Consider the following 26148-nt stretch of genomic DNA (forward strand, 5'->3'; position numbering starts at 1 on the left):
TTTAGGCCCATGGGAGGGCTTTCTTTCCCTTCCTCCTGGCCCAATGAAAATAAATTCAACTCTACTTTCTCAATCCTCCCAAAAAGTCTAGGCCTAGGACCTATTTCCACCACAGCCTTCACCATCAACATCTATTAGTGCGTTTGCCTGTAATATACTGAAAACAGTTTATGATGTCAAAGGCTGCTAGAATAATATATAAATGAAACACCATGAGTAAGGGAAGAGAGCCAGGGTAGGACAAAAGGAGCTATGATTAAGCTGTAAAGCAGTTGGTTAAATAGTACAAACTCCAACAATTCACCTTTTTACTCCCAAGATTTTGTAATAATCTCGCTTCTGTGACTGTTTCAGTAACCGCTGAGCTTTCTCTAAACCTTCCCGGATCTGCTGATCATTTTCGTTGTGTTCCTGAGCAGCTTCATAGTCCTGAATGGCTGTCAAAATATGTTTAGGAAAAGCTGTTAGGGAAATGACGATTCTACCAGCTTGCTGCTCAGTCCTCATTGCCAGCCCCTTCACTCACTGCTGCTTCCAAGAGCCTAAATGGTCCCTTTTTCATAATTTTGTTCAAACTTAATTCATAACTGAGGCTGAAGTTCTCACTCCTGTTTAACAGAACTCACTGTGGTTGTTAATTATCCACCCTCTCATTATCTCCCCACACCTACAACGCAATCTTGAAGCCACAAAGAAAACAGAACACTGGGAAAGAGTCAGCACCAACTTCTATGTCTGACAGGTAGGAAGACCCGTCACTCAGTGCCCAGTGTGATGAAGCGATCCATCAAACCCAAATACACAGAGCCCTCATCTACAATACAGGCTCTATTACAGAACATCTGGGTCAAGATCAGGATGGGGTTCATCCTTTCAAAGTCCTGGAGATGAAAATTATTCACGGCTGGGTTTCAGGAACATTCCTTGGTAAGAGGCTTACGAGGGCCTTCAGTGACAGCCCTGGGTCCTGGGGTTCTGACGAGGCCCAGCTGTAGAATAAACTTGACTTGTGTCAATTTATAGGAAAAAAGATTCATATTCTTAAAAGTATCCTGCAATATAGTCTACCAATCTGGGGTGAGTACAGTCGTCAGGTGTGGCAGCTGGTACCTTTACCCACTCACTGAGCCATCTCACCGTCCCCAAATGGCAAGTCTTTTAGATCATACTAAGTTATAGCATGAATGCTTTTCTTACTATAAGAAATATAGAATTATTGTCTCCTATATTCATATAACTCACAAGCAGTTGTAGAAGGACTGGCAGGCTATGTCCCGCCACCCAGCTAGCTTTACCCAAAATAACTGCACGGAAACTGTATTCTTTTAAACACTGCTTGGCCCATTAGCTCTAGCCTCCTACAGGCTAACTTTTCATCTTGATTAACCCATTTCTAATAATCTGTGTAGTACCACGAGGTGGTGGCTTACCAGGAAGATCTTAACCTGCTTCCATCTTAGAGAGGAGAGCTAAGGTGTCTGCCTCATTTCCCTTCTTTTCAGCATTATGTTCTGTCTACTCCACCCACCTATGTTCTGACCTATCAGGCCAAGCAGTTTTCTTTATTAATTAACCAATGAAAGAAACAGACAGATAGAAGACCCACCTACATCAAGTAGTAACTGATTTCCCACAAACATATAGTAGCTAAGTAATTTTTGTTACGTTTCCTCAGATTTCACACCCAGAGATAATCATGTAAAAAAAGTAAACAAGTCTACCTCACAGCCATAAATGAACAGTCATGAAACTAAAAGTCAGAAATAATATGGTTCTAAATGTACTTATTATTAGTAATTAATTTTCTAACCTCAATCTAAACAAAACCTCATCCAAACCACATTTTTTTTTCTTGTGTGTATGGATGTGGCGGGTGGGGCTGAACCCGGAGGCTGCATGCTAGACGCTGCTCTAACCACTGAGCTGCCATCCCTCTCCACCCTCTGACATTCTTAAGGAGCAGTGCTAACGACTGGTCAAAATGAGACATTAATCCAGTCTGTCTGCCCTCTTCCCAGCACAATGACAAAAATTAAAAAATAAACATCATAGAATTGTAAAGATAAAAATTTTGACACATTTCTAGGAAAAAAGAACAAGTAGATTCTTAACAAAAAAAAAATATAAGAGGGATGGAGGATGTGAACATGAGGGCTCGAGATGGCCGAGTTGGGGGAGGGACAACGAGGGGAAGCAGTGAAAGAGGTATTTGACAGAAGGAGCCATTATGGGGTTAAGGAGAAACCAGGAGCTAGGGAAATTCTCAGGAATCTACAAGAATGACCCCAGCTAAGACTGCTAGCAACAGTGGAGAGGTTCCTGAGCTGGCCCTTCCCTGTAATAGATAACAGTTGTCTTAGCCAACACTGGACTCCACATGCACTGATCGGCCAGGCAAATGCGCTCACCAGTACAATAGTGGATAACAGTCACTCTCTGATGGGCTCCACGGGAGGGAATTCATGCCTGGGACTATAAACCTGGTCAATGCCCACAGCTAGGGAAGTTGTAGACTCTAGCAAAGAATGCCAAGGTGACCCATAAAGGAACATATGGTCTCCTAGATAGCATACAAAAGATTGCTTTGCTAAATGGACATGTTGTTAAACTGTCTTCTGAATTTGTTTATATTTGTAAATTAATGATGCTGCTAACCTTGGCCAGAGATGCTTCTAAAAGATTCTTAACTAACTAAAATTGAAAAGGAATAACTGCTGAGTGCTCAGCCTTGAGTCGCACATTTATTACCACCCATCGCCAAGGCCTGCAGATGTAAGAAATGGAGGAAAGAATGCAGGAGCCAGCGGCTGGGGAGGAGTACTATACACGCTGTCGGCTGCAAGGTGACCTGCACAAAATCAAGCCAGTCAACACTGCAACATGGATGAGGGCAAGGCTCGCAAGCCCCTCCCCTCCCCCTAGCTGAGGAGCAACCGACAGTTAATGGCTTCGGGAGGAGAATCATTTGTTTTCAGGTCTGTGGCCACACACCCACCCATACATATCCACATGCTCATACAAGTAACCTTAAAGTTAATGCGCCACTAAAAAATATGATTTGGAAAGAAAGGTTCTAGACAGAGTAGCGGGTGAAAGAGGAGAACTGGAGGAGAACTGGCTAAAACCCATGTGAAGTCATCAAATAAATTAAAAAATTAGCAAAAATCCCTGTTTAAATGTTCATAAACTCCTACCAAATACGTGATAAACAAAACAATGCATGTAATGAATTCCATCTTTCAATAAACACACGACTGTGTGCGCCAGCACGGCCCTTTCAAGGTCCTCACATCATCTATCAGCAAGCTTTCAGTGCAGCCTCAAGTAAGGTAAGCAGCTATTCTAATGTCTGAAGTTGGGAGGCCACAGGATCATATTAGACATATATGTATTGTGCATACTGTGTATTTATATGCTTAAGAGAGTCATATTTGTACAGACATGTCTGGAAAAATAACTGAACAATGATTACCTCTGGATGGCAGGAAACCATGGTTCTCAATTCTGCCGTTTGTCTCTCCTAACTGAACTGACTACTGAACACTAAAACTGGTTTATGAACTCTTTGCTCAGATGCTATACCTGTTATGGTCCAGTAAGAAAGATAATTATCAGCTTTTCAAATTCTTAGCCATTTGCAGATAACTGTGTTCAAAATAAATTGCAACTGAACATGTGTTGATTTCACACAATTTAACCTCAGACACTGCAAGTCAAGTTCCTTTAAGACTCACCTTCATCATACATTTCTTCTATTAAATAGGCCTCTGCTCGGTCTTTCAGGGCGTTGACATTGTCAGGTTCCATCTGTAAAACCTCAGAGCATATTCTAATGGCTTCCACAGGCTTCTCATCCTAAAAGTCAATGTAAGAAAAGGTGGGCTGGGTGCACTCAGTGGTGAAGCGTGTGCCTATCATGCACAGCTCCTGAGCTCAATCCTCAGTATCAAGAATCAATAAAAATAAACCCTGTGGCCAAAGAGAGGGCTCAGTGAGTGTGTGCACACAATGAATGGGCTCAGTGAGTGTGTGCACACAGTGAATGGGCTCAGCGAGTGTGACACAGTGAATGGGCTCAGCGAGTGTGACACAGTGAATGGGCTCAGCGAGTGTGACACAGTGAATGGGCTCAGCGAGTGTGAGCGCAGTGAATGGGCTCAGTGAGTGTGAGCACACCATGAATGAATAAAAAAAAATTTGAGGAAGTTAAAATTGGCTGTTATCCATGTGAAGTATTCACACGTCCTGGAACGAGTCAACTGTTACCTTAGAGAAGCAGTGGCAGATCCTTTCTTTGGAGCGGATTGTATACTCAGCAACACTGGGCTCTGTTTTCATGACAGATTCGTATTTGCTGGTTGCATCTGTGTATCTATGAAATAAATCGGGAGTAACAACGAAACCATTTCCAAAGCTGTAGGAACAACCCCCTCCTTTCAGGGTGTACTGCTTAGTAATCCAGCCAAACTAGCACAACTCCTGCCCTCAAATACAATACCTCTAACCTGAGTCCAAGGCCGCCCCTTCAGCCCAGAGACAGGACTGATGGCCCAAGGTTAATCCCTAAGACTCGCCCAGTGGAGAGAGCCCATACACTCATTCTCCAGGACATGCGCTTGCCTGCACACACAAATAAATATAAAACTATTTAAAGCATGTGGCTAGGGCATGCAGGGGTGGAGAGTTAAAAGTTAAATGGAGGGACTGCACAGCTTCGAGGAACTCAACATCCATCCTGAAGTGAAACCAGAGACGAAGCTGCTCTAAGGTCACTCATGCACCTGTAAGCCCAGTAAGCGTGGCAGCTCACCTCACTAACTTGAGTGTTCTGTCACCGGCAAATGCCTCTTCATGTCTCCCCAGAAAAGTTCACAAAAGAGGGGTGTGTGTGTGTGTTGGGGGCATAGGGAACAGCACTGGAGAGCAAAGCCAGTGTCTTGCACGTCAACCACTCTTCCACTGAGCTGTAGCTCCATCTCTAAGGATTTACACACGGAAGTAGCATTATTCAATGGGTGAGCATCAATGGATGATGACTGGATAAATAAACTAGTGTGGAGAGTAATACCATGGAACTATTAACCCATGAATAGGAAAGATTGAAACAACAAGCTGGATAAAACCCAGAGAACTCTGCTAAAGGGGAAAAGGCTAATCTCAAAAGTTTCCATTTTGTGTTTCCATTTCTTCGATACTCTTGAAATGACAACACCAGAGAAACAAAGAATACATTCGTGGTTGTTGGGATCTAGGGAAGGCTACGCACAGAAGGCAGTGTGGTGTGAAGGGACAGCACAGGAGGCTCGTGTCATGAGAGCCACAAGGAGTAGGGAACACAGTCTATCTCACAGTAAGCAGTACTGTCTGGAGACTCTTCAATTCTCCTGCCCCAGCCTACCAAACCCCTACACCCCAATATCCACACAGACAACTCCTGTTTTAAGATGAGAACGTAAATACCTACACCTACCACCTCCCCAAGAGCTCCCCTTTTGCTCCTGGCCTTCGCTGCTACAGACTGGATTAAGGGCTCCTCTTTGCTCTGTCCACTCTGGGGCTCCGCTAACACCTCTATACCCCAGCACTTCATATCGACTGTGGTGATATTTGATCATGATCTAACAAAGCTTGCCTGAAGATCAGATAAGCAATGCTCTGATCAAAGCATCCCGTCCTCAGACTGCACTGAGCTCCTGTCTCCTCCCACCTAATATTCCTCTCTCCACCTAGCCACATTATTCCTGTCTCCACCTTCCCTACTGCTGAGATTAAAGGCGTGGGGTCCCAAATGCTGAAATCACCTCTGTGTGAGCTCTGTTTCTCTTTTAGACTGGATCAATTTTGTGTAGCCCAGGGTGGCCTTGAACTAACAGGGATCTGTCTGCCTTTGTCTCTTTAGTGTTGGGATTAAGGGTGTGTGCTACCACTGCCTGGCCTTTAGTGGCTTAGCTCTGCACTTCAATCTTCAGACAAGCTTTAGTTTTTCATTTGTATTTTATTTCCTTTTTTTTTCATATCACCACAACTGACCTCCCACATTAAGCTATAAACCTTTTATAAAAGGTTTATACTACTAAGAGCTGCAGTCACATTTCTGTGCTCTCAGTACATAGCCCAGTACCTGGCACACAAAATAGGAAACACCCGAAATAGCACCGAGCTGCTAGTGGGGGTACCGTGCAGTCGCTTCCACGGTGTCTGTCCGGACACGTCAGGCTCTTACCTGCCGTCTCTTATCAGTTCTTCAGCTGACTCGATCAGCTTATTCAGTTTCTTCACTTGCTTATAGTGTGCAAAGCACCTTTTATGATCCTGGTCAAGTTTCAGACACTCACGGACTTCACTGCTCACATAGTTTAAAAAAAAGAAATACTGCAAGTCAAAATAATCCTTAAATACTTTTCTGCATTAAGTAATCAACATTAACGTATTTTTGTAACAATGAAAACACGCTGACTTTTGCTATACACATTTACATATGACATCATATCATAAAAACAACAATTCAAATGACATGAAGCTACACTCTGTTTCGGTAAGTAAAACAGCAATATCACTTTAGTAAGACTAATTCTTGAAAATAAGCTGTAGAATTTATATAATATATTATTGATAACATAGTTTATTTAAATGGGTATGGATATTTTTAAAAGTCCTTAGTATTTATATTAACATAATATGGCTGTCGCAGGGGCTGACCTGAGGGAGAGCTCGTGGTCCCCGAGGTGATAGTAGAGCGTGCTGATTTTGTAGAACGCCTCCGTGTTGTCATGCTTCAGTTTTGAAGCAGCCTTTAAGTCACTGATGGCTTTCCTAGGTTCTCCTTCCTTTATAAAACATTCAGCTCGAAGTTCGCGTAATTCTGCATCCCAAACACAAACCTTGAGAAACAAAAGAACTAGACTTTAAGAAACATAAAGTATGTGCATCGATTCTTGCATCCCACACATTCCATCCACACATTTACAAACATACACCTCAGTTAATGTGATTAAGGTCGGTATTTTATAAATGGTGTTTAAGACCCTGCTATGATTAAAAGTGGAAAACAGAAGGCGATAACTTCCTGAGGGCGCCTTAAATCCTGAGGGAGGAGAAAACACGCAAAAGCGTTTTTCTTCCCCAGATTATAGAATTTTTAAATTCTGAATATACAAAAACTCACTTGCACACTGAGTTCCAGCCAAGCTTGAAATGCACAATGAAACCCTTTCTCAAAAACTGAAACAACACACTTGGGAGGCAGAGGCAGGCGGATCTCTGTGAGTTCGAGACCAGCCTGGTCTACGGAGCTAGTTCCAGGACAGGCTCCAAAGCCACAGAGAAACCCTGTCTCGAAAAAAACCAAAAAAAAAAAAAAAAAAAAAAAAAAACTGAAACAACAAAACCATGGCATTTCCTAGTAGAGGGTTATTCCCACTGACACATTTGATGAGAATATTCAGATGTTTATGCAACAATTATAATTTCTATAAGAAAAGAAAGCCAATTCTTGCTTGATTTTGTTTTTTGAGACAGGATATCGTGTATACTAAGCTGGTCTCCAACACCCTATTAGCTCAGGATGGCTTTGAACTCTTGATCTTCCTCCTGCCCTACTTCCTGAGTGTAGCGATTTCGGATGTTACTGCCGTACGAGGTGTCAAATACAAGGCTGTGTGAATGAATGCTGTGCAAAGGCTCACCAACTGAACCTGAAACCTTGGTTCCCAATTAGCAAAATACATACTGCACTGATTACTAAGTTAAATGATTTTTTTGTAAAATACTACATCCTTGCTTCCTTGATCTTAAATCCTCATTTAAAAAAATAACATGGAAGACTTCACCATTCCTATTTTATGAAGTCTATCACACTCATTAAACACAGTAGATTCTTCTAAACAGATACCCCAAGTTCACAAAAAGGGCCTGTTTTGTTTTTCTCGGAGTCTCTAACACTGTGTCAATAATGTTTTTATAAGGCCGGGCGGTGGTGGCGCACGCCTTTAATCCCAGCACTCGGGAGGCAGAGACAGGCGGATCTCTGTGAGTTCGAGACCAGCCTGGTCTACAAGAGCTAGTTCCAGGACAGACTCCAAAACCACAGAGAAACCCTGTCTCAAAAAACCAAAAAAAAAAAAAAAAAAAAAAAAGTTTTTATATATATATATATATATATATATTACATACTAACGAGCTAGGCCCAAATGGGCAGTCTAGCAGTAAGAAAGTAAAAATTAGTTTTTGTTCCCTTAATAAAGTATCAATAAAATAATTTAGTACAGCAAGATTACATGATTTCCTCTATATAATTATCAAATATGAGCCAGCAAGATATTTTAGTAGGTGAAGATGTTTGCATACAAACCTAGTAACGAAGCCACAGAACCCACATACAGGAGGGAGAAGCACTGACTCCACAGAATTAGTGTATGGCCTCTGCAGGTGCATCACAGACACACACACACCATCACAGCACACACACACAATCACACAACTGCATCACAGCACACATACAGCACACACACAATCACACAGCTGCATCACAGCACACACACATGACACACCATCATACACACACACTCATAATTTTTAAATTATCAAATGAATGCCTATTTTCCATAAATCACATATTTATTGCCAATATTAAACTGTAAGAATGGTAATTATGTTGATTACTTCCATTTAGACTTTCTTCTGAAATCATCTGCCATTAAATCCTCCTGAGGCAAGAGATCCTAACCTAATGCTTCCTATTAGAACCCTCTGTATCCTAGCACTTTCTCTGCTTTCTCTTCTAGAAACTTCTCACTTTAAGTGTTTCTCTTTCTTTCAAACACCATCTTTCCTTTCTCTTTAAGTAATTCATCTTTTACCCATTGTCTAACATGGTGTGCTCCAAAATTAAAAGGGGGGGGCAAAGGCAAGAGTGGGTGAAAATACATAATTCTCACCCAGGGATAGTGGTGTACAACTTTAATCTCAGCACTTGGCAGGCAGAGTAAGGCACATCTCAGTGAGTTCAAGACCAGCCTGGTGTACAGAGAGAGCTCCAGGTCAGCTAAGCTACATATAAGACTCTGTGTTAAAAAACAACAAGAATGTAATTCTCACTTCACAGCACACCAACATGTACTAAGTACCTTCAACTGCAAATCTCCACAACCAGTCCAAGGACCAGCTTGGTCCTACCCTGGTTTGGGCAGCTTATAAACACGGAGTTTCCCCAGTACGCCTAACTCTAAGAGCAGTACTGGGCTCCCGGGCTCCCACTCTGGAGCCGAGACTCACCTCCAGGATCTTATCAAGGAAGGTTATAGCAGCGGAGTAGTCGGCGCTCTCGAAAGCCGCAAGCGCTTGCGAGCGTAAGCGCTGCATCTCATCGGATTTTACGAGCTGAGACTGGGCTTCCTTCTCTTCATTTTCACTGGGGCTAGATTTGAGCTACAAGCAAAACAACAAATAAAGTTTTCCTCTCTTAAATCCAGATCTGAACATTCTAAACACCATGGCGCAGACACCACCCAGGAGAGCCAGTCCTATGACTAGCTAGCTTTAACATTACCATGGACTGTATTTGCGGTGGGCCTGCATGGCACAGTACAAATGCTGAATGAGTCCATGCTTTCCCTCAGCATCTGGCCCCGAGGCTGAGCGTGGTCAGGCTTGACAGCTGTGGTTTACCCAGACTCATCTTCTCTGCCTTTCATGGTTACGTTACAATAAAGCCTAAATGAGCAAGTTACTTCCCCAAATCCTGAATTCATGCTTCTCTACCTGCTGTGTGCATTTTCTCTGACAACGAGACAGCCACACAAACCTGGGCATGGCAAGCATTCCCAAACGTGACTGTTGGCAGACATTATTAAAAGCGAGTTCCTTCTCAGCACTAGGGACTGGACCCAGGGCCTCACTTGCGCTAAGCATGCGCTCCACCCCTTAACCCTACTCCTAACCTTTGTGACCACGCTGACAGAGACATAAAATCACAGGGAGGGAGCTGCGTGTAGCCCAGGGATGGAATTCAGTCCTCCATATGTGCCATCCTGGTTCAGTCCCCAGCTTTGGAAACAACTAACTATACACAATGAGGACAGGGCACAAAACATGATACATGCTTTCAGGAAAAATCTACTTCTCCTTGAATTATACGTCAGCCAACTTCAAACTGTGGATATTCTCTATTAAAGTCAGTTACTTAGTTAAAGTATCTAAATTTGACCCATAATAAGATTATAATTTAGTGGAGTCCCACATATTTATTTGCATAGTCTGAATTTTTAGGTTATGCACACACAAAATAAAAGGTGACTGACATGCTGGGGAGAAATTATAAACCATATTATCAGATAATACCCAAGTTATTATCACTAACTTACAGAACTTAAAAACAAGAACACCCATAAGTAAACAGGCAAAAAAAGTACTTGAAAATGAAGACATCGCAAGCAGAGAGAGAAAACCCAGTTAATACAGCAAGCAGAAGGTGGGGTGTCTGTTGTACACAGAAAAGGAACCCTACAGGCAGAAATGGAATTTTAGGAAACAGTATGTAGGTTTTGAAAACGGTTAAAAATACAACTACTGCATGACCTAGTGATCTTCTCCCTGGACTGTAAGGAAATGAAATCGTCACTTTGTAAAGTGACCTACACTGCAATGTCCAGGGCAGCGCTATTCACAACAGGCACAGAATCAACTACCACTACTGGCTTAGTCCTGGGACGTCCCCACTGTCACGTTCATTATCATTTCCGTAAGTCTGAATCCTTTCCAACTGGTATATACGTGCTCAGCCACTACTAATGGAGTTTATAAAATAAACTACTAAAGATTTATACTTGATTTTAAAATTAAATTGCAATTAACTGTTATTTACCAAATATCTAATTTCTACCACAATCAAAATGCAGGTTTTCTTTATATACTGTTGGTAAGAAGGCAATTAGTACAGCCACTGTGGAAAATGGTTTCAAGGTCTCCCAAAGGCTAAAAATGACCTAAATGTGATCCCGCTATACTATCTGAGTAGTATTTGAAGGACAAGAGGTCAACACACACGGATACCTGCATGCCCATGTCTGCTGTGACATGCCCAGATGGTCACACAAAAGATGAACAGTTAAAAAACACGTGGCATATATTCACACCATTATAAACCAATGCAGTATTACTCAATCACAAGAAGGAGGCCATGTTATTTGCAGAAAAATCAGATGGAACTAGAGATTACACATTGCAGAGACCGGCCGCCCAGAAGATCCTAAGATCAGCCTCTCTCCACTCCCCTAGCACTGAGAGTACAGTGTACAATGTCTGTAAAAGAGGTGCCAGGTCCTCGTACTTGAACAAGCTCTTCACCCATTTGAACATCTCCTCAGCCCAAGAGTTCATTCTTGATGTAAAAAGAAACAAGCACATGCCACACATTAGTATACAAATCTGCCTTTCTCTTGAATGGTAAAATGATATGAACAAAGAATTGCTTTAAAATCAATTCCCTGACTCATTGTTAGTAGGTATTTGTTTGTATGTCTATTTCATATACACGTATAACCCAGGACCATGTGGCAAGCTTGCAGTGAGAGTCACAAGTCCCGACTTCAGAGGACATTTCTAGATTCTCACGTAGGTTAAGTTAACGTAAGTAGCCTATACAGTAAGCAGCCTATATCTGAATCAGGACTCATGAAGCATGTTTCAGAGGACATTCCTAGATTCTCATGTTTCAGAGGACACTCCTAGATTCTCATGTAGGTTAAGTTAACGTAAGTAGCCTGTATCTGAATCAGGACTTATGAAGCATGTTTCAGAGAACATTTCTAGATTCTCATGTAGGTTAGGTTAACGTAAGCAGCCTGTATCTGAACCAGGACTTATGAAGCATGTTTCAGAGGACATTCCTAGACTCTCATGTAGGTTAGGTTAACGTAAGCAGCCTGTATCTGAATCAGGACTCATGAAGCACGTTTCAGAGAATTCCTAGACTCTCATGTAGGTTAGGTTAACGTAAGTAGCCTATATCTGAATCAGGACTCATGAGGCATGTTTCAGAGGACATTCCTAGACTCTCATATAGGTTAGGTTAACGTAAGCAGCCTGTATCTGAACCAGGACTTATGTATCAATTGTGTTCATTTTTATCTTCCAACTGCTGTAGCACAAATTCTAGTTGGTCTTAATTAATCAAAACCCAGAGTCAGATATGGGGGTTAAAGCTGAAGATCAGAGAAGCAGAGCAGTAAGCCACTAGAGAGATTTATACCTCTACCAATGCTCAGACCAAAGGGGCAATCCTGTCCTCACACTGCCTAGACTGCACTGTGTCTCCAGAAAACCTCAGAGTGCACTGAGCTCTTGCCTCCTCCTCCTCCTTCTACTCCTCTCTCCGCCCAGCCATATCCCTCCTGTCTCCATCTCCCCAGTGCTAGGATTAAAGACATGGGGTCCCAAGTCCTGGAATCACTGCTATGTGAGCTCTTTTTCTCTTTTTAGACAGATTCAATCTCATATAGCCCAGGGTAGCCTTGAGTCCTGGGGTTAAAGGTGTATGCCACCACTCCCTGGCCTCTGGTGGTTTAGCTCTGCACTCTGATCTTCAGGCAAGCTTTGTTTGCTAAAACACAAATAAAATATCTCTATACTTTGATGCCAGCTATTAAATATTTATTTAAGAACTATGGGCCGGGCGGTGGTGGCACACGCCTCTAATCCCAGACTCGGGAGGCAAAAGCAGGCAGATCTCTGGGAGTTCGAGGCCAGCCTGGTCTAAAAGAGCTAGTTCTGGGACAGGCACCAAAGCTACAGAGATACCTTGTCTCAAAAAAAAAAAGAACTATGATTCCTCTGTGTGTGTGTCTGTGTGTGTGTGTTTTAGCTATAAAACTAATATAAAGTAGCTTATTACAAAGGAAAATCAATTCTGCACGTCGCCCAGTAACCCCTTTGGGCCAGGCACTTACCACTTTCTTAAAATCCTCTTCGGCTTCATCGAGCTTTCCTTGTTTGAGCAGTAAGTGGCCTCTCTGTAACCTCGCCTAGGGGAAGAAGAGGGCTGTGTGAGCACTATGGATGTCTAAATTTGCTTTTAAATAGAAAGGACAAAACTACAAGTTGTAATCAAGTTACTAACATTCATTTCTTCAGTGTTTGTTTGACTTAGCACTGAAACTAATTCCTATAGCTTCAGAATGTGTACAATTTTTATTAAAATATTTTTTCTATAAAATATGTTTTGTTCAACCCAAAGAAATCATAAGCAAAGGGTTTTTTTTCAGGAGGGGGGGCTCTTTTGCTTGTTTAAGATATAAGGTTTCTTTTGAGAATGATAAGGATGTCCTGGAACTAGACAATGGTACTGACTGTAGCAGCTAAAAACTAAGAACAACTCAACTCTTCAACATGAATTATATCCATATTTTGAAATGATGCTGGGTATCAGACACAAGGGACCCTAAAGATGAATGGTACCGGGTTCTACCTTAAAGCAACATTCCAGGCCCTGTATATTAATCTTAAAAAATACTTTTTGACATCATACTAACTCTTTCCACTAAAAGTTGCAGTGGGACTGCCAAAGCTCCAGAAGTAGGCTTTCTTTTCATTAGCCCTTCAACGTAAATATTTACCATGAATAGAATATTGTCTCCCCCCTCATGTCTGATTGTCCTCTTCCAATACGTATGGTCCTAGCTCTTCAACTCACACCTCTCTGAGGGCGATATAACCACACTGACAACCCAAACTTATATATTACTTTTACAGAACATAAAATTTCCCTATTCCTCTATTAGATACATCGACACACAAAAAGGACAACTAAGGCCATTTCGGCCAGCTGATAACTAACCACAATGCTAAGAAAGTAGGTTCCACAGCCTTGTGAGAGGCTGTGCTCCAATGTGTCAAGTCATGAAGTCAACAAAAATACGACAGCTGGAAATCCCACCTTAAAATAATAATACAGCAATATTTCACATCAAACACGTACTACACAGTCAGCTCAAATCCTTTTAGGAATATGGAAAATTATAAATAATGGTGACAAAATTAATTGATTGATTAATTAATATGCACAGCCCACATATGTATTCCACTGATGAGAGTCTCATAGTGAAATAGTTCACGTGTTAACTGTGTGATCCTCAGCAAGGTGTTGTCATTTTGGGAACCAGCAAAAACTTTAGGAAGTGGGGCCTACCTAAAAGAAGCAAGGTACAGGGGGTGCATCCTTGGGTTGGGGGCCATAGCCTATCCTGGCTAAAGTGTATTCTTCTCTGCTTCCTGTTTGCCATGAAGAACTAAGTGACTTCGTCTTCCATGTGCTCCACCGCTATGGCGGCCCCGTTCATCACAGCCTCCAATCAAGGAGTGTGCACTGCACCCTGAAGGTTCTGAAGCCAATCCCTCCTGTTCATCTTAGCTGTGTTGTCGCACTGATCAAAGTAAAGCAAAGCCCGTGCAGCCTATGATAGCCCTAAAATGACATAACTGACATCAGGAGAGCAGACTTTACAGGAAGCTTCTCTACCTCCGCAGCTTATGCACTGACTCTGGGGAGAACCATACTAACATGCTTGGGATCCACAAAACACCCCTTAAATGGACCCCCTCCTCATTCTCCCCGCTCACCCGTAAATGTCATTTCAACACCGGGTCTCTCACGCGTCTCTACATCCCACCTCCACACAGAGCTAATACTGTCAGGCTTCTGAAGGGAAACAAATCACCTAGTATACCCTGCCACTCTCCATACACACCTCTTTTGGTTTTCTTGAGACAGGACCCTCTACCTAGCCCTGACTGTCCTGGAACTATCCTTGAACTCAGACATACACATGCCTCTGTCTCCCAACAGCCTCTGCCTACCACACGCTGGGTTAAGCATCAAGCACACTCAGCCTCCATACAGACTGTTAATTCCGAGAACTTTGCTGTTACTGCTGTTGTTACTGAATAAAAGTACTCAAGCAGACCTCAAGACCCCTGGGCTCCCTTCATCTCCCCATCTGGAACTACAGTTGTACGCCACTGTGAGGAGCAAATGTAGGAAGTCTGATCTCATTTGCCTCTCCACACGATAGCTCTGGAATACTCTTGCAATGCCTATGGTGCCAATACTCCCTGCAGGAGACAGAGGACCTCTTCCCGTTTCCCTTAACAAGTTCAGGTGCACTTACTGCAGTGAAATCCATCTTCAGTTCAATCACTTTAGTTAAGTCAGGCAGTGCTGCTTTGGATTTTCCCATCGCTAAGAAGACAGTAGCTCTCCGATAGTATGCTATATAGTTATCAGGGTCACCATCTGAAAATTAAAGTAATATTAGCTTTCTGTAATTCACCTGAGAAGATTACAGCTTACAATTTTATTAAATATGGCAAATAGGCATGTTAGTGTACAACTTTAATCTCAGCACTTGTGAGGAAGGAACAGGCTGAGTTTAAGGACAGGCTCGTCAATACAGCAAATTCAAGTCAAGCCAGGGCTACACAGACTTTCTGTGAAGACAATAATAAATACAAAAATGGCATTAAAACTCAGAGTGTGGGACACAGCCGAGTGGCACTATGCTTAGGTCAGTGCAGCACATGGAGGCCCTGAAGGGCTGGACCCAGAGAGAACACAGATCCAGCCTTCCCCTTCGTGTGGCCTATGCACCTCCTCTCTTTGGATATGTATCTGTACCCTCTGAAAGATCCTCTGTCCTAAACCAGAGAAGTGGCTTAGAGCCATTCCAGCAAGCTAACTCCATGGGACCCTCGGTTTATACTTGGTAGATCTGAGGTTTCAGACTGGCATCTAAAGTGGGCAGCAGTTTTGCTCAAAACCTATGAAGTTTGAAGCTACTACATGAAGCAGAGTTTCTTAAAAAACAGCGACTATGGTAGACTGGGAGGTTCAGCAAGTAAGCCACTGCCACACAGACACGGGCCCGAAGGCCTGTCACATGATCACACACTGTACTTTGTTGAAAATAAACTACCCAACTTGTCAGGGTGACTAACCACTCTGACAAATCCAGGTGAGAAATGAATAAAAGGGTACCTAAGAAAAGTCAATGTCAAAAGACCTAGGTTAAAACCTAGGCAAAAACTTCTTGGAAGGTGCTTTAGGCAGGGCAAGGCTGCAGACCACGTTTAATTCCAGCCTTCAGAGGGCAGAGGCAGGAACAGCTCTGGAAGCTGAAGGCCGCTTCGTGACTGAGTGAGCACTAAGCTAACAAAGACTGCAAACTGAGATTCCGTCTCAGAGAGACAGAACGAGAATGCGGCACTAATCCTCGGGAGCCATGTACTCTATCATCTCTTTCATAGACAGCACAATGACAGCTGATGCTACAACTCATCGGAAAGAAACATCACAAGGGGCAGCTGGAATCTGACCAACAATGAAGAGTCAATGAACTAGAAAATCTCAAATCTGGAAAAACCACCAAAGCAATGACTGTATTCATCACCTAGCCAAAGAAAAGAATAGCACACTATGTGAGGTCTGCTTAGACAAAGTTTTCATAAGAATCTCGCTTTTCATTAGATGTTGATGAAACATAACGGCAACTTTTACTATGAACACATTGAATCCTATTCCGGTCAACGACTGGCTCCCGTTACTTCCCACTCCTGCCGTCTCTTCCCTCTCCCCACAACCCCTCTTCTACTTTCAAGCCCTTTTGCCTCGATGTTCTTTCTGGCATCTTCCTTGCGTTCTGAGCTCTGAGGGGCTGGATAAAAAGTTCCACTTAGAGCTGAGCATTCAAGGGTTCCTGACTCTCCACAAGGTCTGGAATTACTACTGCCCACTGCAGAATGGAGTTTCTCAGAATGACAAACCTTGAGTTGTTCTTAATGCACACATGGCTAAGCCTCAGTGAGCTCTGTGTTTCATAGATCTGTTTCTAAAGAGTATGTATGCACATGTGTGTTTGTGTGTACATGTGTGTGTCTATGTGGAGGTATGTGCATATGAGGACAGGTGCTTGAGCCCAGATGCATCAGAAGTTTCAGTCAGCAGAAAGAGGCTGGGAAGCAACCTTAGGCCTGTGGAGGCGCAGTGCACAATCTTACATAGAGCCTTCCCTCCAGCCTACTCATACCTCTTCCGTTAGATGCACGTGCGCTCATGTATTCTGTGTTTACTAATCTCATTCACCCAGAATCCTGAAAATATGTTTAATGGTTTATTTTACATGTAATAATGCTTTAAGTGTTATCCAAAATGGAAGCTCTGACTAACAATCCGAAGAGAGCAACTGAGCGGTTGTGGTATGATACCAACCTACTGCGGCATGAAACTGAGATAAAGCATCAGCTAGCTGTCCAGCTGCAAGTAACTTCTTTCCCAGTTCAAGATGTTTCTCTACATCTGCATTTACTCCACATTCAGCACCTAAAAAGGAAAACAGAATAATGAGTTAACTTCCCATGAAGCAACTGTAACCCTAATAAATAGTCAAAGATACCATTAATCTGCTTCAGCCATCTGAAAACGACACAGTGAAGCACACTGTTTCATTTTATAGAATATAAAAAGCTCCCAAATATGCCTATATTCCATTAAACCAACCCAAGGAATAAATCCAGCTGAAAGAATAAAAGAAAAATAGATTAGAGTACTGGTGACGTTATTCTGCTCAATTAAAGCTGGGAAGCTGGCTCAGTTGATGAGATGCGTGCTATGTAAGCATGAGGACCAGAACATGGATCTCCAGCAACCACAAAAACGCCAGCAGGGCACAGCAGCCCATGCACAAACAGGAGATCCTCAGTGCAGATGTGATGGAGGTGGGTCTTGTATTAATCTGTTGCTTTCATTGGTTAATTAATAAAGAAACTGCCTAGGCCCATTTGATAGGCCAACCCTTAGGTGGGTGGAGTAAACAGAACAGAATGCTGGGAAAAAGAAGCTGAGTCAGGGAGTCGCCATGATTCTCCCACTCCAGACAGACGCAGGTTAAGATCTTTCCTGGTAAGCCAGCTCATGGTGCTACACAGAATATTAAAAATGGGTTAGATCAATATGTAAGAGCTAGCCAATAAGAGGCTGGAGCTAATGGGCTAGGCAGTGTTCAAAAAAATACAGTTTCCATGTAATTATTTCGGGGCATAAGCTAACCATGTGGGCGGCTGGGTGCCAGGGACGCAGCCCTGCCGCTCCTATTACAATACAGATGGTCAGCTAGCACACCACACAGAAGACTAGATTCAGGGAGACTCAGCCTCAGGAAATAAAAACTGAAGAAGCATGGATAAGGAAGAGATCGGATACTAACTCAGCTTCCACATGAACACAGACACACACCACATAGTCTGTTAAAGAACGGCTTTGCTAAGCTAGACCCTCATCTTAATGAAGATCAGTCTGCTATGGTATTCAAGGACACCGAGCAATGACAACACACCAGGCACTGGGTTAGTCACTGGGATAAGTGAGCCCTGCTCTTTGAATCCTCTAAGTACCTGACATTACAGTGGGAGGAGACAGACATAACAAACAGTAGCTTGTATAATCAGGTAAAAATTACTGTGGAGTAAGTCAAGTGTCAACAGCGAGAGACAAACGTAACAAATGGTCCAAGAGCATGCTTCCTTGAAAAGCCAACATCCGAACAAAACTTAAGAGGAAGTAAGAAGCCCATCATGCAGGCAGGGAAAGGAGACTTTCAAAGTAGTAGCAGCTAACACAAAGACTTTAAGTTCATGGTACCAGATACATTCCAGAAATGGCGAGGAGACCTGGATACCTGCAGCAGAGCCACAAAATAAAGCAGTATGAAACCAAAGACCAAAAGCCTTGTTATGTCCTGCTTTGAGTTTTACTCCATGAAGACCAGAGACATTTTAAGTAGAATGATATGACTGGCCAATTATCTATAAACTGTCTCTTCGCTCTGAATTCCTCCTTCAGCAGTTACCCTGACACAGTAATGCACCAGAGAGTTCAGGTGTTTCTCCTTTACAGTGAAGTCAATGTAATTTGCTACAAAGGAGCTAGAGAGAACTGTAGGAAGGACAGGTGCCTCCTGGTTCTGTTTGCTGGTGTGCTCTTTTGTTTTTCTGGCTTCTGCTACCTACTGGAGAAAAGATGGCTACCAAGAAGCTACACTTGACTCTGTTCTTGTCTGTCGAGAATCTTTTTTTTTTTAAGTTTCCTCAGGCTTTATGTGAAAATTCTTCTCAAACATTTGGGTGTTATTTGTAGAGGGAAGTTTCTGTCCCCCTGGTCCCACAGCCATTCAGTCCCAAAGAAACACAGAGGCCTATATTAATTACAAATGGTTTGGCCTACTAGCCCAGGCTTATTATTAACTAGCTCTTACAACTTAAATTAACCCATAATTCTTATTTGTTTGGCCGCATGGCTTGATACCTTTTCTCAATGAGACAGTCTCATCTTGCTTCCCCTGTATATTGCTGGTGACTGACTCTGCCTTTCCTCTTCCCAGAATTCTCTGAGTCTTTTCACCCTACCTATACTTCCTGCCTGGCTATTGGACAATCAGCATTTTATTAAACTAATAAAAGTGACAAATCTTTACAGTGTACAGGAGCATTCTCCCACAGCAACCTCCCAACAATGACACTGCACACACTGTAACTTCACGACTCACAATTGTCCATATATCCACACAGCAAAGTATCGACACTGGAATCTACAACTGGTATGATTGCTTTCTGTTCTCCCATCAACTGCAGTCAACTCTGGTTTCAGTGTCCCACCATTAGCAAACCTGAGCTGCAACCACAGCTCAACAAAGTGTGAACCCCAGTTCTGAGGAGAGAGCCTCTTCCCCAGGGAGTGAACAAGGTGTGAACCCGAGTTCTGCCCAGGGAGTGAACAAAGTGTGAGCCCAGTTCTGAGGAGAGAGCCTCTTCCCCAGGGAGTGAACAAAGTGTGAGCCCCAGTTCTGAGCAGAGAGCCTCTCCCCCAGGCAGCCTCTCTCAATCCTGGACATGTCTCACTGTTCTTCCCACATCCTTAGTTACTGTTGCGCCGTGTAAAAAGGGAAGACTCTACCTAGCTCACCCTTTACCAACTCTTCTGGTGTGGTGTGTATTTGTACCATGTGTGGGGGGTCAGGTGGACATCAAGTATCCTCCTCACTTACTCTCCACCTTTTTTTTTTAAGACAGGGTCTCTTATTGAACCTGAAGCCTGGCAACCTGGCTAGTGTGCCAACCCCGGTGACCCACCAGTCTGTGCGCGCCCAGTGTGGAGATCGTAAGTACACATCATCCTGCCCTACTTTTCTTTTCACATCTGGATGCTAGGCACTAAACTCAGGTCCTCAAACTTCTACATCAAGCACTAGAGCATCTGAGTCATGCCTGCAGCGGCCCCTTTAGAACTACTATGTGCTTTGTTTCCTGAACGGCCGGAACTGTTACACTGGCCCTGGAAACGGTCCGGGACAAAGACCCACCAAAAGGTGCTCGGAGGTGTTTGCTCAAACCCTGACCCTGAGCCAGAGGGAAATGACAGGCTAGTGATCCAGTCAAGCCCTACAGCTGGTTCAGCTACACTCTGGTGACTGTGACAGCGTACTGAGACCCTCTTAGACGGCCAAGTGTCTCCTATGCTTGGCCATAATGGCACAAAGGGTGACTGGGACTGTGATAAGGGATGGGGTCTTTGCAGTGCAAGAAGTATTCTGAGAACAATGTCAAGCTCAGGGCTAATTCTCGGCTGAAGTCAACCTGGGAGATTCCATAACTATATATATGTACATATATAGACAGAGAATATAATTAGTCCATAACAATAATCACCTGCCCCTGCCTCAGTCACAACGCTGTTCTAGCTAAAATCAGCCAGAAAATTGTAAGACTTGCAAAACTAAAATTACAGTTAAATCCACTGTCTCATCAAGTCTTACCAGGTTTCTCCTGGCACAGATTAATAAATAACTGAACCCTAGTATTTGTAGTGGGAACACAGGTTTGAATGCAGTTAAAATTGATTCTTCTCAACTTTTTATTTTTTGGGGGGGTGTCAAGACAGGGTTTCACTGTGTAGCCTTGGCGGTCCTGGAACTCACTCTGTATACCAGGCTGGCCTCAAACTCACAGAGATCCGTCTGGGATCCAAGTGCTGGGATCAAAGACATGCACCACCACGCAGCTCTTCTCAACCTCTTACTTGAAACAGCTTCCCCTTCCTGTTCTAAGGAAGCTCTGTTTGCACTGTTTAAAAACAACAAAGCTTTCTCCCCTAGTTCTCTGGAGCATATACGCAAAAGTGCCAAAAGTACAGGGAATCTTCTCAATTTATGGCAATGTAGCTACTCATATAGGTTCAATAACAATATCTCTTATAAGAACAGATTATCTCCAAGTGTTGACTATATTCAGTAACAATGTGACTAGAGAAATAACTTGAAGGTGATGCACACAGCTATAGCAGACACGATGACAAAGAAAAGAAAAAGGCAGAAGTCATGTAGTGAGCACCGGCTGGGAGGTGCAGAGGTGGCACTTCATCTACACAGCTGCCGAACACATACATGAGGAAGGAATTTCATATTCCAGCAAGCACAGGGAACCTTAGTTAGTGGACTTTGAGAAACATCATTCAAATGCACTCTCTGAATTGAACCAGGATGGACTCCAGGTATTTCTGAGTGCACCAAACTCTGATAAAACAAACAAAAAGGACCACAGCCAGGCAGATTGGTAATGAGGACTTCTGAAACACAAAGAAGTTCATAAAATAATGTTTTTCTTTTTTTGAGACATGGTTTCTCTGTGTAGCCTTGGCAATCCAGGAGAACTCACTCTGTAGAACAGGTCTTCTTGAACTCACAGCTATCCTCCTGCCTCTGCCTGTTGAGTGCTACTACCGCCCAGCTCATAGGGCCAGTTCTTAAACAGCCTAACACTAAGAACGAAAATAAACAAAATTAGTAGCACAAATAATTTAAAAATTGTTTCAAATAAATATAACTAATAATCTTACAGATTCAAAAGGTTGCAAGATCTATTTAAATTCATCTCTAGCAGCAAGGACACAAAGGAGAACAAGAAATAAACAAAATGATTTCCTAAGTGCCAATCTAATACTAGGAGACAAAACGCCCGAGGAAAGGAGTAATCACTACAGAGTCAAACAGGCTCCCTGGGTCAATAATGCTTGAGTTAAAACAAAAATAAGAAGGCTGGAGAGCATTGCTGAATGACACATGCCAAAATCACACCCAGGTCACAAGCCAGTGCAACCAGCCTGGCATGAGCAAGCCCAACTTCAAGGAAACTAGACGAGGTCACAGACAGCAGAAAAGGAGGGAAGGACAGAGAACACGCACAAGATCGATGGAAACGCAAGGTACAGAGAGAAGTTTAGGTTTTTATGTGAGTGATAAGGAAAGCCCTAGAATGGGCTTTAGCAAGAGACTGAAGGTCTAGCTGAAGTTTGTAAGAGCTTATGTTGGCTGAGTGTAAAGACAGTGGAGCCGGCTATGAATCAGAACTGTGGTTCCACTGGCTTCATTTATGCTTTCAAAAGATAATCCATCTTGCTATACTGATCACTTTTTCCAGCAAAGTATATTCATATACTATTTATATTTTTAAAATCATCAAAGTAAACTATGGAATATGTTTTGTTTAAAATGATGACTAATTGTAAATCTTTGATGAGATGGCTCACTTGAGAAGAAGATACTAGCCACAAACCGGCTACCCAAGTTTGATCCCTGCAAACAAACAACTGATTCCCAAAAGCTGTCCTCTGAAGGGGTGATGGGGGATCCAGAGGAGGGAAGGGATGGGGTGATCCAGGGAAGGGAAGGGGTAATGGGGGGATCCAGGGGAGGGGAAGGGATGATGGGGTGATCCAGAGGAGGGGAAGGGATGGGGTGATCTAGGGAGGAAGGGATAGGGTGATCCAGGGGAGAGGAAGGGATGGGGTGATCCAGGGGAGGGGAAGGGGTGATAGGGGGATCTAGGGAAGGGAAGGGGTGATGGGGGTTCCAGGGAAGGGAAGGGGTGATGGGGTGATCTAGGGGAGGGAAGGGGTGATGCAGGATCTAGGGGAGGGAAGGGGTGATGGGGGATCTAGGGGAGGGGAAGGGAGGATGGGGGAATCCAGGGAAGGGAAGGGGTGATGGGGGATCCAGGGGAGGGAAAGGGATGATGGGGGATCCAGGGGAGGGAAGGGGTGATGGGGGGATCCAGGAGAGGGAAGGGGTGATGGGGTGATCTAGGGAAGGGAAGGGGTGATGGGGGGATCTAGGGGAGGGAAAGGAGTGATGGCAAGGGAGAAAACAACAGGCTCTGAATATCCCGAAATCCACCCGTGGAAACACCCACTGTGGTGATATTACAATGGTTGGGAAGTTACTAGTCTGTGGCGTCAGACATGTACTGGTGCCTTTTTAAAGGGAACGAGCAGGGAACAAGCTGGTCCTTTTGCCATGTGAAGCCGCAGCACCCAGCCTGTCTTCAGTGTGAGGACCCAGAAGGTCCTTTTCACAGCAGAGAAGCTAAGACAGGACACTGACTTTGAATCCTGCCTGGGAAACACATCAAGTTCATAACCAGCTTGAAAAACTTTGAGTTTTAAACACCAACACAGGTTATCAAGTGACCTAGGACTTCTCATAATGAAAACTACCATCAAGCTGAGGCGCTCAGGCCGGTAAGCTAGGGCGCTGTGGTCGGAAGAAGGGAAAGCCATCCTCGACAAAGACAGGGTCTTCAGGCTGGCTCAGTGGGGAAGGCTTTACCACCAAGTGTGGGAGACTTGATCGCTGGAGCCCACACCACATGCAAGAAGAAGAGAACCAGCTCCTGCAAGTTCTCCTCTGGCCTCCACACATGTGCCAGCACAGACCCAACTCTCTCCTCCCCCGGTTCTGTTAAGAATAAAGGGGGTAAGAGAAGGGGAATTTAAACCGGACTTGGTTATTCATGGGAAAGGACTGAAAATGATTCAGTTTTCAAGAGCAGACATAGTAAAGAATTATAAGAATATCAGCAGTATTGAGTGTGCAGGTGAGATTGAGACTGGGTACCTACAATGAGACTAACAGTAAATTAACAGTTATTCTTCTCCATCTGCATTTAGCTCTTAGGTACAACAAGAAAGACAGTCAAGCTTAAATTTAATGGATTTTGGGATCTCCCAGGTAAGAAGCCAATAACACAAGAGCAGAGAAATTTAAGAGTATTTGTAATCAAGTGTAATCACGTGGTTGCAGTGACAAACTATTTAGCTTGAAGAAAATGGATAAAAGATATTGATACTTCCCTCTTCTGTGAACTCTAAGGTAGCCCATTAATGTTATACCATATATATACCTCATCACAGTGCCATAGAGCATCCCCTTGCTGGCACAAGCCTTTTATATTCCAAAACTCCAAGCAACAAACTCAGATTTACCTATTTTTAAAAGAGCCAGTTTCTGAAGATACAGAAAGAAAAATAAACTTATGGTTGAAATAAATGTTTCCGTTTTAAAGGGCAGGTGACTGGGTCTCCCTGGGACATTTCTATGGAAACACAGTTAAGTTGCTGATGAATGAATCAAAAGAAGGCAGCTGTGATGGGGGCATGCTCGTAACACACACACACACACACTCCGCACTCAGAAGGCAGAGGTGCGAGAATCACCACAGGCTGTGCCCATCCTGATCTATATATCAAACTCCAGAGTCCATCTAGACTAGCCTGGGCTACAGAGTAAGGCTGTCAAACAAAACAAAACACAAAAACAAATAAAACACACACAAATCAATCAACCAATTAATTAAAAGATCATGAGAGCAGAAACTAAACTTAACCACAATTAACTTTACATGGGAAAATCAAAGCCACTTGCTCCAGGGCACCCCGTCTCAGAATAGCCCTGTTCAGACAGCATGGGAGCAACTCTAACCAGGCAGCTCAGCAAGGCTAGCTGGTGAGCCGAACTCAGACACTCTAACTTCATATCTACCTCGCTAAATAATTTAAAATAATCCTAGGGAGCTGACCTAGAAACTGCTTTAAAATCATTTTAAAAAATTCTCTTCATATTTAACTAGCATCACAGAGATCCTACAAAAGGTAAAATATACTCTTAATTTATCAGTTTAAGCAAAATGCATCACAGCCTTTGCTTGGAATAGATTTTCAAGTCTTTCCCATGGTGGCCAAAAAACATGGATTAATCAGCTTAATTCAGTGAATTTAAAAATGGGTTCCTGATACATGTCAAGAAAAGATAAAACTATGGCAATAAAAACTGTGTGTTTTTCATTCTGCATTCACACTCAAGTCACTAGATAAGCCACTAGCAACAAATCTAAACAATCTCATTTGTGACGCGAGAGCGCTCGAGTGGCCACTAACGTCCTCTTTTCTTTATTTTACGTGTATCTCCGGCAAGAGACAGTATGTGCTCCAGCTCCTCAGCCCTGGAGTTGGGAGTTACAATCGGTTGTAATTTTGCAGGGCAGCCAGCAAGCACTCTTCACCACTGAGATATCTCTCTAGTCCCTAAAATTTTCTTTCTGCTCAAAAGTTCTAGATTGTTTTGAAGGTTCTGAGAAAGAGAACGCTGAGAGTCAGCTGTTCAGTTCATGACATGTGCTTTCCTTCTGTAGATTATAACAGAAAAGCCTACTTTAAAAGGGTATTTTTAAATCAGAAAAAAAAAAAACAAAAATAATCAGGCTAGTCACTAACAATATTTCCTATATTATGACCCTGGGCTTCACACTCTCTGTCCTCTCTCCGAGCCTAAAGTAGAGCATGGCACCTGACCTATATGCCTCCCTCAAAACCAGGCACAGCTAACTTATTCTAGAAAACATAAGCTGATGATTTGCTACTTTAGGGTCTAATAAATAGCAGACCTCTAATTTGAGAGGCTCTCAAAATGTGGTCATCCGGGATCCTTGTAGAAATGCAAATTTCCAGGTTCCATCAAGACAAAGTGTGCCTAGAACTCTTAACTGTCCCCGACATGACATTCTGATATACAACTGGAGGACCACCTTTTGGGAGAGAGAGAGCATGTTTTCTTTTCTTTTCTTAAAGACAAAGTATCACACTGTAGCTCAGACTGGCCTAGAACTCATGATATAACTCCGGCTGGTCTTAAACTCATAACAGTTCTCCTGCCTCAGCCTCTTGAGTGCTGAGATCACAAGCAAGGGCTGGCACACCTGGGAAGAACCACTGTACTG

General features: G+C 43.2%; 1 protein-coding gene across 1 annotated transcript in view; it reads right to left on the minus strand.

Moving 5' to 3' along the window:
* Positions 1-26148, minus strand: part of Dnajc3 (DnaJ heat shock protein family (Hsp40) member C3) — a 33858-nt gene that overhangs the window by 5751 nt on the left and 1959 nt on the right. The window contains exons 2-10 of the mRNA XM_057786353.1: positions 17258-17368; positions 15162-15286; positions 12945-13019; positions 9274-9426; positions 6700-6881; positions 6224-6343; positions 4267-4372; positions 3735-3855; positions 305-437 (exon numbers count right to left, since the gene is read on the minus strand). Of these exons, the coding sequence (XP_057642336.1) occupies positions 305-437; positions 3735-3855; positions 4267-4372; positions 6224-6343; positions 6700-6881; positions 9274-9426; positions 12945-13019; positions 15162-15286; positions 17258-17368 (1126 nt within the window). The remainder of the gene's footprint in view (positions 1-304; positions 438-3734; positions 3856-4266; positions 4373-6223; positions 6344-6699; positions 6882-9273; positions 9427-12944; positions 13020-15161; positions 15287-17257; positions 17369-26148) is intronic.

The sequence above is a fragment of the Chionomys nivalis genome, chromosome 12, assembly GCF_950005125.1.
Source record: "Chionomys nivalis chromosome 12, mChiNiv1.1, whole genome shotgun sequence".
Classification (NCBI taxonomy): Eukaryota; Metazoa; Chordata; class Mammalia; order Rodentia; family Cricetidae; genus Chionomys; species Chionomys nivalis.